A 14,265-nucleotide genomic window follows, 5' to 3' on the forward strand; every position below is an offset into this window, starting at 1 on the left:
AACAACTGTCATTGATATTTGAGAAGAAATTATTGTCCGGGTCTATATCGTGCTCCAAGTCCAGTACATTGTGGTCTGTGTATTTAAATGTTCTCAGTTCTACTTTTCCATGATCAGCAATCCTTTGAGTTATATCCTTCTTGTCTCCAGATGTAGATGAATAGGTAGTAGATGAATAGGTTCCTCTGGTCTGTGTCATGGTGTTGTGATGTGTTTGTGTCCTCATACCTTATTGGTCATATTTGTCCAGATCCTCGCTTTAAGAAACACTATTGTTCATATTTGTCCAGCTCCTCGATGTTCCTTATTGCCATGACTTTTGCTTGTTCTGGTGATCCATTCAGTTTGATGAATATTTTACAGTTTGAAGTCCATGTGTGCTGGATTTTTCCCTGTTTCTTCAAGAAGCGTGCTTTCCTGGCGATGTCGGCATTCCGTTTGGTGAGATGTTCATTGATGAATACGTTTGTCCCTTTCAGTTTTCTTCCTTGTTTTAACAGTGCTGTTTTGTGTTTTCTGTTGATGAATCTCATGATGACGGTTCGTTTATCACAGTCATTTCTCCGGGGCAGAGGGTGGCACGCTTCAATGTTATTTAAATCCATTTCTATACCTGTAGATAGGAGGAAATCAGCAACCTGTTTTTCCACAGAGCTGACCTCCTGTTCACTGGGCTCCCCTCCGCTCTCATCTGTTACCGCCCGTGCGTAGGACCGTGGTTTGATATGAAGACCTGTGATGATGACGTCGTTAATTCTGGTGTACTGCTCCAATTCAGCCACTCTATTTTCCAGCTGCACCAGATGCCGGTCTTTCTCGGCATTCTGGAGCCGTAATGCCTTCACCTCCTCCACCAGATCCATAATTGATTTCTGTTGCTGCTTCACAACAGAAATCTCCTCTGATAGAAAGTCCAGAGATTTTTTAATATCGTCACCTTCCTCCGCTGTCAGAACCTTCTTAGGCCCCATGGTCGGCTTATGAGCAACTTGTCGATCGCCGATGTTAACAGCCTGCGTTGTTTGTCACCGGGATGGATCTGCACTGCGCTGGTGCCGCGCGGCCTCGGTGTTTCCGCGCTGATGGATCCGCGGTGGCTGCACGAGGCCTCGGGGAAGCGGCACTCGTGACGCGCGGCTCTAATGACGCAGCGCGCGGCCTCAGTGAATTCACCACGTTGGGCGGGTCCGAGGCCCGCCCAACGTGATACTAGTATCACGTTGGGCCCGGTATGGCTGCAGACTTACAAACATGGACACAACTAATGATCTGAATGGAAAGTGGGAGTTCTTAATTGACCACACCCACAAAAAATTAGTGATCATATAGCGATGCCAAGGTCCAGAGGAGGAGGTGTTTAATATCTGAATATCACCAAAATGAGTCGTAGTGGTGGATTGAAGGAATACCAGGCTGCCTCGGGTGGCCCTGTCCAGGACCCGGGCAGTTCTGTGGGTGCATGCCTCCAGACCTGATCTGAATATCATTTTGTGAAATTACAGTAAATGTACTGTGATGTCAGTGTGTACACATACAGAGTCGTCCCCCCCCCCCCCCCCCCCCAAAAAAAAGTGCCACAAAAAAAAAAGCCATAGAAAAGCTATACACTTTTGGATGGTGATATCTGTCAAATGTCATATTAAAGCATATCTTATGGAATTTTATCTCTGGTGTTCATTTCTAATTTCACCTCAGTTTGTAAGAGTTTTGGTTTTCATAAGATGTGTTCAGTATGCGCACTGCTCCTCTGGTTCTATCAGTTTGAAACTTTTTTTTTTACAATCTTCCATGTTGTCTTTCTGTCTGGAACTTTTCTAACTGCAAAATGACAGTGATATTGTCGTTGGGTTTTGCACAATTGATTTGGTCTCAAAGTAGAATTCCACCAGTTTCCCTTTTTGCTCGATTGTAAGCAGCATTTTTATTGAATCAGTCTCAATCTGCATCAGAAGAAATTCCTCACATATACCTTGATGTCTGAAAAAAACCCAAACAGAATTCAAATTAGTGGTTGCAGAATTAGAGTCAACTGATTTTGTGGCACTTTTTTGGGACACCCTGTACTACATTTACACTAGCAAACAAACTGGATATTGTACAACAGAATGTACAGCGTAATACAACAGAATAGGATAAAAGTGAAGTAAATGAAGCTAAATGTTTTGAAAATAAACAGTGGTGTCAAAAGTACACACATTTGTTACTTAAGTAGAAGTATAGATACTGCAGTTTAAAAATGCTCTGGTAAAAGTTGAAGTATCAACTTGACCTCTTTACTCAAGTAAAAGTGAAAAAGTATGTGCTCCAAAACCTACTTAAAGTATAAAAGTATAAAGTAACCTTTAAAAAAAAAAAAAAAAAATATGAATATATGAATTGAAAGCTTAATTTAAAAACTGATTCGTTCTACATGTGGCCCAAGACCCAAAACCCAAAATTACCCCCCAACACCACCTGCACGAAAATGTTTCAATTCTAGAAGCTCTGAAATGCAATCTGGGACTATTCCAGACAATAAACTGCAGTGAGTTCAGCATCCATTTAGTGAAGGAAAACAAAAAAAAAAAAAACCACAACTTTCCTTAATCAAATTCATTCCAGTAGTATTCTGCTCTTACTAGGATGTAGCAGTTTTCTAGTTTGGCAGATAGTTCTGGAGGAAATCACTGAAGAAATTAACACATTGAAAATATGGTCTGACCGAAACAAACTGTCATTAAATAAGACAGGGGTGAAGTGGAGGTGTAAGAGTCACTCGGTGTTCACAGGAAACACTTATTTATGTATGTATGTATTTATTTATGTTCATTGTTAGTTGCTTTTATATTTTCTGTTGTGTTTCTATTCAGCCTCTTTCTCTAAAATTGTATATAATAATCATTAGATTATTGATATATAAACAAAAATAAATTTAAGAAATATTACAATTTGAAAACAAATGCACCCGAACGTGAAGACGTAATGCTAACTTTTAACATTGAAAATGCCATAGACATGCTAACGCGTTAGCGTCGCTCCCGTTTTTCAGAAGACCATAACAGGTCGGTTTAACATAGAAAAGGTAAATAATACTCACAGAAGTATGCTCTTTAGGGTTTTTAGGGGGGGGAAAATTAAGCGAAAGAAAGAAATAATAAACGAAGCAATAGGTCGAAGCATTGCCTCAATCTGCGAACCACTGCTTCGATTGGTTCACGGTTCAAAGCAAAGCCGTGCTGCAGAAAAGTTGTTTACAGGCGCACATGAAGTGAAATATATATATAAACATTAAACTGAAGCCAAGAGTAACGAGGCTGTTTGTTTTAAAAATGTAAGGAATAGAAAGTACAGATACTTGTGTGAAAATGTAATGAGTAGAAGTCAGAAGTAGGCAGAAAAATAAGTAAAGGAGTAAAGTATAGATACCTAAAAAGTGTACTTAAGTACAGTAATGAAGTATTTTTACTTCGTTACTTGACACCTCTGAAAATAAATGTTTCCACCACCGTGCACCTACCTCAACTGCGATGTGGACCTGCTCACATGCTGCTGGTTTGGACGTGCTGGTCTGTTGTGGCAGGTCGGTTTGAGGCCCGGTGTAATTTTGGTAATAGTAGGTATAAACCCAGGTGCAGTTTTGCAGCAGCGCCCCCTCCTGATAGGAGGACTTATCAGACGAGTTCATCCCTGCCGTGGCTCTGGTCCAGATCAGTGTTGCTCTGTACTGGGCATCATTGTTCCTGCAATCTGCCACAATAAAAAGCACATATCACAGTCAGTGTGAATTAATTATACTTTCTTTGCTTTGCAGTTTACTCTCTGTCTTTTTAAAATAATATCTTCTTGATAATTTTCCCTTGATTTTTGGTGAAAGCTAAATCATGAACACTAAATGACACCATTACAGAGAAAAAAATTCCTCTCAGTTTATTTATTTAGCACCAAATCACAGCATAATTCACCTTATAACACTACATAAAAGTAAGGCTTATACTTAGACATCCCATGAGCAAGCACACTGTTGTCAATAGTAAGAAAAAAAACTCCCTAAGCACGTGTGTGTGCGGGGGGGGTTATAGGTGAAACCTGAAGCAGACCAGACATTTAGGGTGGCCATCTGTTGTGGCAGTTTTAATAAGACAGCACAGAAGGCACAGAACAAGGTTGACAAAAAGAGTTGTAATATAACAGGAAAGTTAAAACTGACCCTACAAATATCGCTCATTATGTGTCTGCACTGGAGATACCCTTGAGAGAAGATCAAGGATGAAGAGGGAGGAGGATGTGTTGCAGAAATGAGGCGTAGAAATGCTTCACCTCAGGGAGCTTTGGTGGTTGCTGCTTCCATAAATCATCCAGTCATGCACTTTGATGGTTCTGTGTTCTTGCTAGAAAACCACCCACTTTTGTCATGTATGGGTCCATAACTAAATAGCAATGTGTCAGTTTTAAGTACACTTAAAGGAAATAAGAGATAGTAATCAGGCTGTTGTTTTTCATATTATGCTCAAAACCTTAATTAAGAGACTCAGTACTACCCTGTATGCTCTGTGCCTTCCTTTGCACTGAGCTTACACACCCTGCATGCAGAATAGTGGAGTTGGACATGTCCCAAATGCATTTGTATGATGCACGACAGTCTGTCAAGATAGGGCCCTTAAAGGCTTTTTTATTTATTAATTGAAATCCTTATGAGTAATCTGCCAAAGTATAAATAAATAAATAAAGGCTGAAAACCTCACATCCTTGGTGGAGATAAAAACAACAAAAAAAAAAACATGTGACAGAGAACTTGTGGATCCATATTTGGATCATCACCAAACCAAAATGGGTTTCTCCTCTTATCCGATCATTCAGTATCTTTTGATGATATCTCATGTGCAAACAAACAAACCTTTTTGGCAGAGTCATATGTAAAATAGGAAATCAGGAAATAATGTAAAATAGGAAAAGCTGTTGGTTAAAAATTATACCCCATTTGACATCAGTCACATTTGGCCTCAGCTGATGAAGTCGCTCATAAAGATCCAGTGTTTAGTTTCTGGCTTCTTCTCTCTGGAGGCATTAAATCACACAATAAGAGGAGGTTTTGTATGATTTATTTCAAATGAAACACAGACTGGACGAGGTACACGGTGACGGCCTTGTTCACTTCAGGAAATCATGCAAACTCTGGTCCTGAACAACTGACTGTAACCTTCATCTGTTGTTGGAATAGTTTGTAGTAACTCACAATAAAACTACATCAAGTGATGCAGTTGTCACCTCTGTTTGCCATCTTGCCCATATTTGCTATTTGCCAAAAAGCCATCACTTGACCCAGCTATCTTAGCTAACTATAGGCCAATCTCCAACTTTCCTTTTCTCTCAAAAATTCTTGAAAGGGTAGTTGTAAAACAGCTAACTGATCATCTGCAGAGGAATGGTCTATTTGAAGAGTTTCAGTCAGGTTTTAGAATTCATCATAGTACAGAAACAGCATTAGTGAAGGTTACAAATGAGCTTCTTATGGCCTCAGACAGTGGACTCATCTCTGTGCTCGTCCTGTTAGACCTCAGTGCAGCTTTTGATACTGTTGACCATAAAATTTTATTACAGAGATTAGAGCATGCCATAGGTATTAAAGGCACTGCGCTGCGGTGGTTTGAATCATATTTATCTAACAGATTACAATTTGTTCATGTAAATGGGGAGTCTTCTTCACAGACTAAGGTTAATTATGGAGTTCCACAAGGTTCTGTGCTAGGACCAATTTTATTCACTTTATACATGCTTCCCTTAGGCAATATTATTAGAAAGCATTGCTTAAATTTTCATTGTTACGCAGATGCTATTTGTTTGTTTGTAATCATTGCATTTTTCACCTTTAACTCGCTACGCAGCACACAGTTTATGTCGCAGACTCTTGCAACATCACAAATAGCAGCCCTAGTAAGGTCCCTTTCAGTACACAAAAGGATCAAGGTCAAGGTCAAAGGTCAAGGTCACAGGAAGGTCAAACACTAACTTCAACTAAACAACTTTCCTGGTCACAATTTTTGCCTACAAATTTGCCATGAACATAGTCATAGGCCTTGCCCACTACCTGGGATAAGCAATTGACCTTGACCTTCAGGGTTTCGCTTGAGGTCAAATGTCACCTAAATTAGGTCAAACTTCAGATTACAATAAAACATGTGTAATACACCAAATATTAATTAATATCTCTCAGAGCTGCGTGTCATCACTCTCTCAGAGCTGCGTGTCATCACTCTCTCAGAGCTGCGTGTCGTCAGAGCGAGCGGCAAAAAGTTTGTACCTGAGTTTTCTGAGGTGGTGTTTGTAGTTGCCATCTGCCACGCTGGTGTTTGCCAACCCGGACAGTGGGAATACCACCTCAACCGGCAACTTAGCCCCGCGACTGGACAGCAGCAACGTCCGAGGCCCGCCCAATGTGGTGAATTCACTGAGGCTGCGCGCTGCATCATTAAAGCCGCGCGTCACGAGTGCCGCTTCCCCGAGGCCTCGTGCAGCCACCGCGGATCCATCAGCGCGGAAACACTGAGGCCGCGCGGCACCAGCGCAGTGCAGATCCATCCCGGTGACAAACAACGCAGGCTGTTAACATCGGCAATCGTCAAGCTGCTCATAAGCCGACCATGGGGCCTAAGAAGGTTCTGACAGCGGAGGAAGGTGACGATATTAAAAAATCTCTGGACTTTCTATCAGAGGAGATTTCTGTTTTGAAGCAGCAACAGAAATCAATCATGGATCTGGTGGAGGAGGTGAAGGCATTACGTCTCCAGAACGCCGAGAAAGACCGGCATCTGGTGCAGCTGGAAAATAGAGTGGCTGAATTGGAGCAGTACACCAGAATTAACGACGTCATCATCACAGGTCTTCACATCAAACCACGGTCCTACGCACAGGCGGTAACAGATGAGAGCGGAGGGGAGCCCAGTGAACAGGAGGTCAGCTCTGTGGAAAAACAGGTTGCTGATTTCCTCCTATCTAAAGGTATAGAAATGGATTTAAATAACATTGAAGCGTGCCACCCTCTGCCCCGGAGAAATGACGGTGATAAACGAACCGTCATCATGAGATTCATCAACAGAAAACACAAAACAGCACTGTTAAAACAAGGAAGAAAACTGAAAGGGACAAATATTTTATGATGACATTAGTACTAGCAGAATACAGTTATATGATTACAAATAGATAAAACTTTAATTGATCAAATCAAATCAAATCAACTTTATTTATATAGCACCAAATCACAACAAACAGCTGCCCCAAGGCGCTTTATAATGTAAGGCAAGGCCATACAATAATTACGGAAAAACCCCCACGCTCAAAACGACCCCCTGTGAGCAAGCACTTGGCGACAGTGGGAAGGAAAAACTCCCTTTTAACAGGAAGAAACCTCCAGCAGAACCAGGCTCAGGCAGGGGCAGTCTTCTGCTGGGACTGGTTGGGGCTGAGGGAGAGAACCAGGAAAAAGACATGCTGTGGAGGGGAGCAGAGATCAATCACTAATGATTAAATGCAGAGTGGTGCATACAGAGCAAAAAGAGAAAGAAACACTCAGTGCATCATGGGAACCCCCCAGCAGTCTAAGTCTATAGCAGCATAACTAAGGGATGGTTCAGGGTCACCTGATCCAGCCCTAACTATAAGCTTTAGCAAAAAGGAAAGTTTTAAGCCTAATCTTAAAAGTAGAGAGGGTGTCTGTCTCCCTGATCCGAATTGGGAGCTGGTTCCAGAGGAGAGGAGCCTGAAAGCTGAAGGCTCTGCCTCCCATTCTACTCTTACAAACCCTAGGAACTACAAGTAAGCCTGCAGTCTGAGAGCGAAGCGCTCTATTGGGGTGATATGGTACTATGAGGTCCCTAAGATAATATGGGACCTGATTATTCAAAACCTTATAAGTAAGAAGAAGAATTTTAAATTCTATTCTAGAATTAACAGGAAGCCAATGAAGAGAGGCCAATATGGGTGAGATATGCTCTCTCCTTCTAGTCCCTGTCAGTACTCTAGCTGCAGCATTTTGAATTAACTGAAGGCTTTTCAGGGAACTTTTAGGCCAACCTGATAATAATGAATTACAATAGTCCAGCCTAGAGGAAATAAATGCATGAATTAGTTTTTCAGCATCACTCTGCGACAAGACCTTTCTAATTTTAGAGATATTGCGCAAATGCAAAAAAGCAGTCCTACATATTTGTTTAATATGCGCATTGAATGACATATCCTGATCAAAAATGACTCCAAGATTTCTCACAGTATTACTAGAGGTCAGGGTAATGCCATCCAGAGTAAGGATCTGGTTAGACACCATGTTTCTAAGATTTGTGGGGCCAAGTACAATAACTTCAGTTTTATCTGAGTTTAAAAGCAGGAAATTAGAGGTCATCCATGTCTTAGCCTTAGCCAGCAGTTTCAAATTTCCTTCAATGTCGCCTGCTCTGGCCCCCGGAAGACAATTGACTATGGTTGCTGGTGTCGCTAACTTCACATTTCTCAAAACAAAGTCGCCAATAACCAGAGTTTGATCCTCGGCGTGTGTCGCCGAGTGGGGAAAAACGGTAAGAAATGTGAACGGGTTGGCGGTGTACACGGGGCTTCTGTTTAGGGATACGCTTCCTCCTCACAGTCACCCAGTCAGCCTACTTTCCCCGGCTGCTCGGGATCTGCTGGAAGGGAACTAACGGCGGCTAAGCTACCTTGGTCCGCAGTGACTACAGGGGCCTGGCTAGCTGTAGAATTTTCCACGGTGCGGAGCTGAGTCTCCAATTCGCCCAGCCTGGCCTCCAAAGCTACGAATAAGCTACACTTATTACAAGTACCATTACTGCTAAAGGAGGCCGAGGAATAGCTAAACATTTCACACCCAGAGCAGAAAAGTGCGGGAAAGACAGGAGAAGCCGCCATGCTAAACCGGCTAAGACCTAGTAGCTGTGCTAAGCTAGCGGATTCCTAAAAACACACAAAGTGAATAATGTGTAAATAATTTAGAGGTGATTCAGCAGACGGAGTGCTTTAGTTAAGGCACGTGAAGATTACAATGTGAAGCAAATCGTTATCTAGATCAATCTAACTGCGCAGATTAAACAGCTAACAGATACAGCAAAACACCACTGTGCTCCGGAACAGAAAGTGATACAATACCGCAGTGAGAGCCAACCACCAGTAGAGGCCAATTGATGATGATGATGATGAAAACTTTTTATTTGATTAGCATTCAACCCCCCAAATGAAATACAATTACCTATATACATACACACACATATTCAACAAAAAAAAGGGATGACGCTAATCAAAAAGGTATAGGCTGAAGCTCAAGCTTATTATGCCTAATCTTTTTACAAAAACAAATTCAACAATATGAAATATAAGAGCAAAAAAAAAAAAAAAAAAAAAAAAAACCTGAAGCACTTTAGAAAAAATAATATATAAATAAATACAATTTCATAATAATACAACCAAGTTACATTAATTACATTATCATTCTTCATACTTGATTTATATAGTTCTGTAATATTTTAGTTTTAAACATGTTTTTAAATAATGAAAATGAAGTACACCTTTTTAATTCATTGTAACAGCTATTCCGAAAAATTAACACCTCTTACAGAAACACATCTTTGCTTTATATTTGTTTGTATCTTAGATTTTTTGTAAATACTTGTTCCCTTCAAATCATATTGACTCTCTCTGATTTCAAACAGCTTCTGAATATTGCGGCAAAGTAAATTATTGTGTACTTTATACATTATCTGTTCCATTTTAAATTCCACTAAATCATAAAATTTGAGGGCACTACTGTCAATAAACAAAGCGTTAGTTGATTCCCTATAATTTGATCCATTAATAATTCTTATAGCTTTTTTTTGCATCCTAAAAATAGGAAGAGTGTTAGTTTTATATGTGTTACCCCATATCTCTAGACAATAAGTAATATATGGAAGTAGTAATGAACAATAAAGTATGTATAGTGACTTTTTATTAAGGACATCCTTTACTTTATAAAGTATAGCAATAGTTTTTGACATTTTAGATTTTACATTGTTTATATGAGATTTCCAACAAAGCTTATGATCGATTGTCACTCCAAGAAACTTATTTTCATACACTCATTCAATTTCAATATTATTAACCCTGATAGCAACCGGGTTTTTAATTTGTCGAGTTGCAAAAACAATAAACTTTGTTTTGTTCAAATTCAGAGATAACTTATTAATGTCAAACCAGTTTTTTTTAATATATTCAATTCCTTTTCCACTGTAGTCAGAAGCTGTTCTAGGTTTTTACCAGAACAGTAAAGAGTGGTGTCATCAGCAAATAAAACACACTTTAATAGTTTGGAAACATTACACATATCATTGATATATAATATGAATAATTTAGGACCCAACACCGACCTTTGAGGGACCCCACAAATAACCTTCAACTGATTTGATTTTACATTATTTAGTTGCACATATTGATATCTGTCATCTAAATAACTTTTCATCCATGTGTATGCTAACCCTCTTATACCATATCTCTCCAGTTTATTCATCAATATATTATGATAAATAGTATCAAATGCCTTTTTTAAATCTATAAAAACACCAACAGTATATTCCTTATTATCCATTGCAGCAGAAATGCCTTCCACGAATTCCATCACTGCCACTGAAGTGGACCTTTTTGCTCTAATGCCATACTGGTTATCACTTAAAAAATTATGTTTCTCAATATATTTATCAAGTCTATGAACAAATAATTTTTCTAAAATTTTTGAGAATTGTGGAAGTAATAATATCGGTCTATAATTGGTCAATTTGTATATTTCCCCATTTTTATAAATAGGGATAACTTTTGCTATTTTCATTTTTGAAGGAAAAATACCAGTTCGAAAAGACAAATTGTAAATGTATGTGAATGGTTGCACTATATACTCTATAATACTTTTAACTAATAACATGTCAAATCAAAACAATCTGTAGACTTTTTATTCTTAAATGTTTTCACAATGTCAAGTATTTCTCTATCATTTACAGCATTAATAAACATGGAGGAAGAGTTTTTGATAATATGTTTATCTCTTTCATAATTAATTCTTGACTCGGCAATTTCTTTTGCAAGGTTATAACCAACATGTAGAAAAACTCATTAAATTCATTCACTATTTTTTTAATATTATCAATCTTAATATCTTTATCTGCTATAAAATACTCTGGATACTCCTCCCTTTTGGAACCCTTTCTAATTATACTATTTAATACTTTCCATGTTTCTTGTGTGTTACTCCTGTTCTGCTACAATAATGTATGATAATATTCTTTCTTACTCATTCTTATAATATTTGGGTGATTCTATGGTAACAGAATTATGACGACGGGAAAATCTGGCCATATTTTAGCTCCCCATTAAAAATGTGCTGTGATTGTAATTCCGTTACTATAGAATCGCCCATTTACTAATTTATTTTTATATAACTTATATTTTGTTTCAGCATCTTTTGTCCTATATTTTATGAATCTCTTATATAAATTGTTTTTTTTTTTGTTTTTGTTTTTTTTTACATGCATCCTCTATTCCCTTTGTAATCCATGGTTTATTTAAACACTGGCACTTTCTAGTAATTTTCACTACAGGACAATGTTTCTCATATAATGAAATTAAAGTTGACAAAAATGCATTATATGCATTATTAGGGTTTTCATTAATAAAAACCTCAGTTCAGTCTTGTTCCCCAAGTTCCACCTTGAAGGCAGCCATAGCTCCTGATGTTCTATTTCTTATCATTTTAAATGTAGAAGTCTTTAATTTAGTTTGAGTCCCAAAATAATTTTGAAAAATTGCAAAAACGGGAAGATGATCACTTATATCATTTATGAGAAGTCCACCAACTATGTCAGAGTCAATTTTATTTGTAAATATATTGTCTATCAATGTAGCTGTATCCAGTGTTATTCTACTTGATTTTATAATTACAGGGAAAAGACAGTTACTGTACACTGTATGGATAAAGTCTGTTGTTTTTTGATGTCCATTCGGATTTAACAAATCTATATTAAAATCACCACAGATTATTTTCACTTTCTTATCAGAATGGTTAAATATGGCAGCAAGTTTCTCATTGAATGTGTCAAGACATGATCCTGGTGTTCTACAACTTAACATAATATTATTAGCTTGTTTTACATGAATTTAAATTGTTATACATTCCAATATGTTGTCTATAGTACTTGACATACATTCAATTTGGCTGCATCTCAAAGCTTTATCTACATATAAGGCAAGACCTTCCCCCTTTTTATTCACCCTGTTCTTTATAAATAATTCATACCCATCCAGTCCCATATCAATAACTTTTTCATCATCAAGCCAAGTTTCTGATATTGCAATTATATTAAACTTTTTTAGTTTGCTCAAATATTCTTTAATTTTGGAAATGTTTTTATAAAGACTTCTACTATTAAAATGTATAACTGATAATGCATTTTCCATTTTAATATTATTATTAAATTGATCATCTGTGTAATACTCACAAGTATTATTGTTGTTAATATTACAAAAAAAATTATCTGAGTCAAAATTACTTTCAGGATCACACATCTTGTGATCTACATAGTCAAAGTTTTTAAAGTTCATTTCTTCAACACATTTTGATGAGGGCCCACCGTGACAGTCATTCCCACTACAGAAAAAATCTTCATCTTCAATATCTCTGAATGGAAAAGTATAATCCATATCCATACTTGTCATTTATTTATGTTGTTGTTTTCATTGTCTGTTAAAGCCATAAGGCCAAACATTTGTCCACAATTGATTATCCATAATCTCCAGTCTTCACACATTTCCACCAAAAAATGTAGACTCCTCATTAACAGCTGCGATCGTTTCAGTTTTGTTTGTATTGTTCTAAGCCTTTGAGTTCTCTTATCATCACAACTTTTGCTTCTTCAGGTGTACCATTCAAACGGCTCATTACTTTGCAATTTCACATCTACATTGCTTGTATCTTTTTTTGTTTTCTCATAATGTGTGCCTGTCTGGCAATTTCAGCATTCTTTTTTGTCAAGTGCTCATTTAAATACACGCCTGTCCCCTTTAACTTCTTTGCCTACTTCAGTACATCAGTCTTGGTCCTTCTGCTCACAAACCGAACAATAATTGCCGGCTTTGTTTTACCGTCTCTTCTGGGGAACGTATAACAGGTTGCGATATGATGGCTTTGAATACTCACATTCTTAGTTTGGAGGAATTTTATAACTTGCTGTTCCAGCTGTGACTCCTTTGCTGGGGCATCCTCACCTTCTCCACCTCCACCTGCTGTAACTCTGGCATAGGTCCAATGATGCATCTCCAACCCGTTTATGATTATCTCATCCATTCTAATATATTGTTCAAGATCCTCAATTCGACTTTCCAGCTGTCTATCTTCTTATCTTTCTCCTTTGTCAGGTTCTTCAGTTGTTTTATTTCACTCCTCCTCAACACCAGAGTTTACTTTCTTTGGTGGCATTATGAGATCAGTTCCCTTAACTCCGTTAGCTGCATTAGCATTGTTAGCTCTGTTAGCAGTGTGTTAGCAGCGCGGCGTCTGCAACGCTAGCTCCATTAGCTGTGTGTTAGCAGCGTCGGCGTAGTCAGCTCCGTTAGCAGCGTGTTAGCAGCGTCAGTGTTGGCGTTGTTAGCTCCGTTAGCAGTGTGTTAGCAGCGTCAATTATAAGTAAAATGTTCATTACAGCAAACTATTGCTATCATAGTGGGTGTTGAAAAAGTAACATAAATGTGTTGTTTGCTTATTGTCATACTGTCAGTATCATAAGAAGTAAACTGATTTTTGCAGGGTAGAGAAGAATGCGTTCCAGGGACTTTGTTCTTTTGAATACATTTGATCTTCACTTATTGTGGGCTCACTTTTTGGCATGTAGTTCAACACCAGTTGGGACTCTAAAGTTTGACTCATTCTTCATGCTACTAAAACTTGAAACCACTTTGCTGTAATATTTAGTGGATAAAAATGATTTGAACACATCTTTATTAATTTTTTCCCCTGCCGAGCTGGTCGTCCAGTGAAAATCACACTGTTTCAAATAATCATATTTGTCAATTTCATGTTACATTTAGGGAAGCACGGTGGCTTAGTGGTTAGCACTGTTGCCTCACAGCATGGAGGTTGTGGGTTCACTTCCCGTGGCCTTTCTGTGTGGAGTTTGCATGTTCTCCCCGTGTTTGCGTGGGTTTCCCCCGGGTGCTCCGGTTTCCTCCCACGTCCAAAGACATGCGGGTTAGGTGGATTGGGATCTTTAA

At 38.4% G+C, this 14,265-nt stretch overlaps 1 protein-coding gene across 2 annotated transcripts in view; it reads right to left on the reverse strand.

Annotated features, from left to right (window-relative positions):
- mc5ra (melanocortin 5a receptor) overlaps window positions 1-14,265 on the reverse strand; it is a 116,458-nt gene that overhangs the window by 45,184 nt on the left and 57,009 nt on the right. For both annotated transcript variants that reach the window (XM_034173888.1, XM_034173887.1), the window contains exon 2: window positions 3,497-3,726. In XM_034173888.1, the coding sequence (XP_034029779.1) occupies window positions 3,497-3,664 (168 nt within the window). In that variant the 5' untranslated portion in view covers window positions 3,665-3,726. The remainder of the gene's footprint in view (window positions 1-3,496; window positions 3,727-14,265) is intronic.

The sequence above is a fragment of the Thalassophryne amazonica genome, chromosome 7 (assembly GCF_902500255.1).
Source record: "Thalassophryne amazonica chromosome 7, fThaAma1.1, whole genome shotgun sequence".
NCBI classification, from domain to species: Eukaryota; Metazoa; Chordata; class Actinopteri; order Batrachoidiformes; family Batrachoididae; genus Thalassophryne; species Thalassophryne amazonica.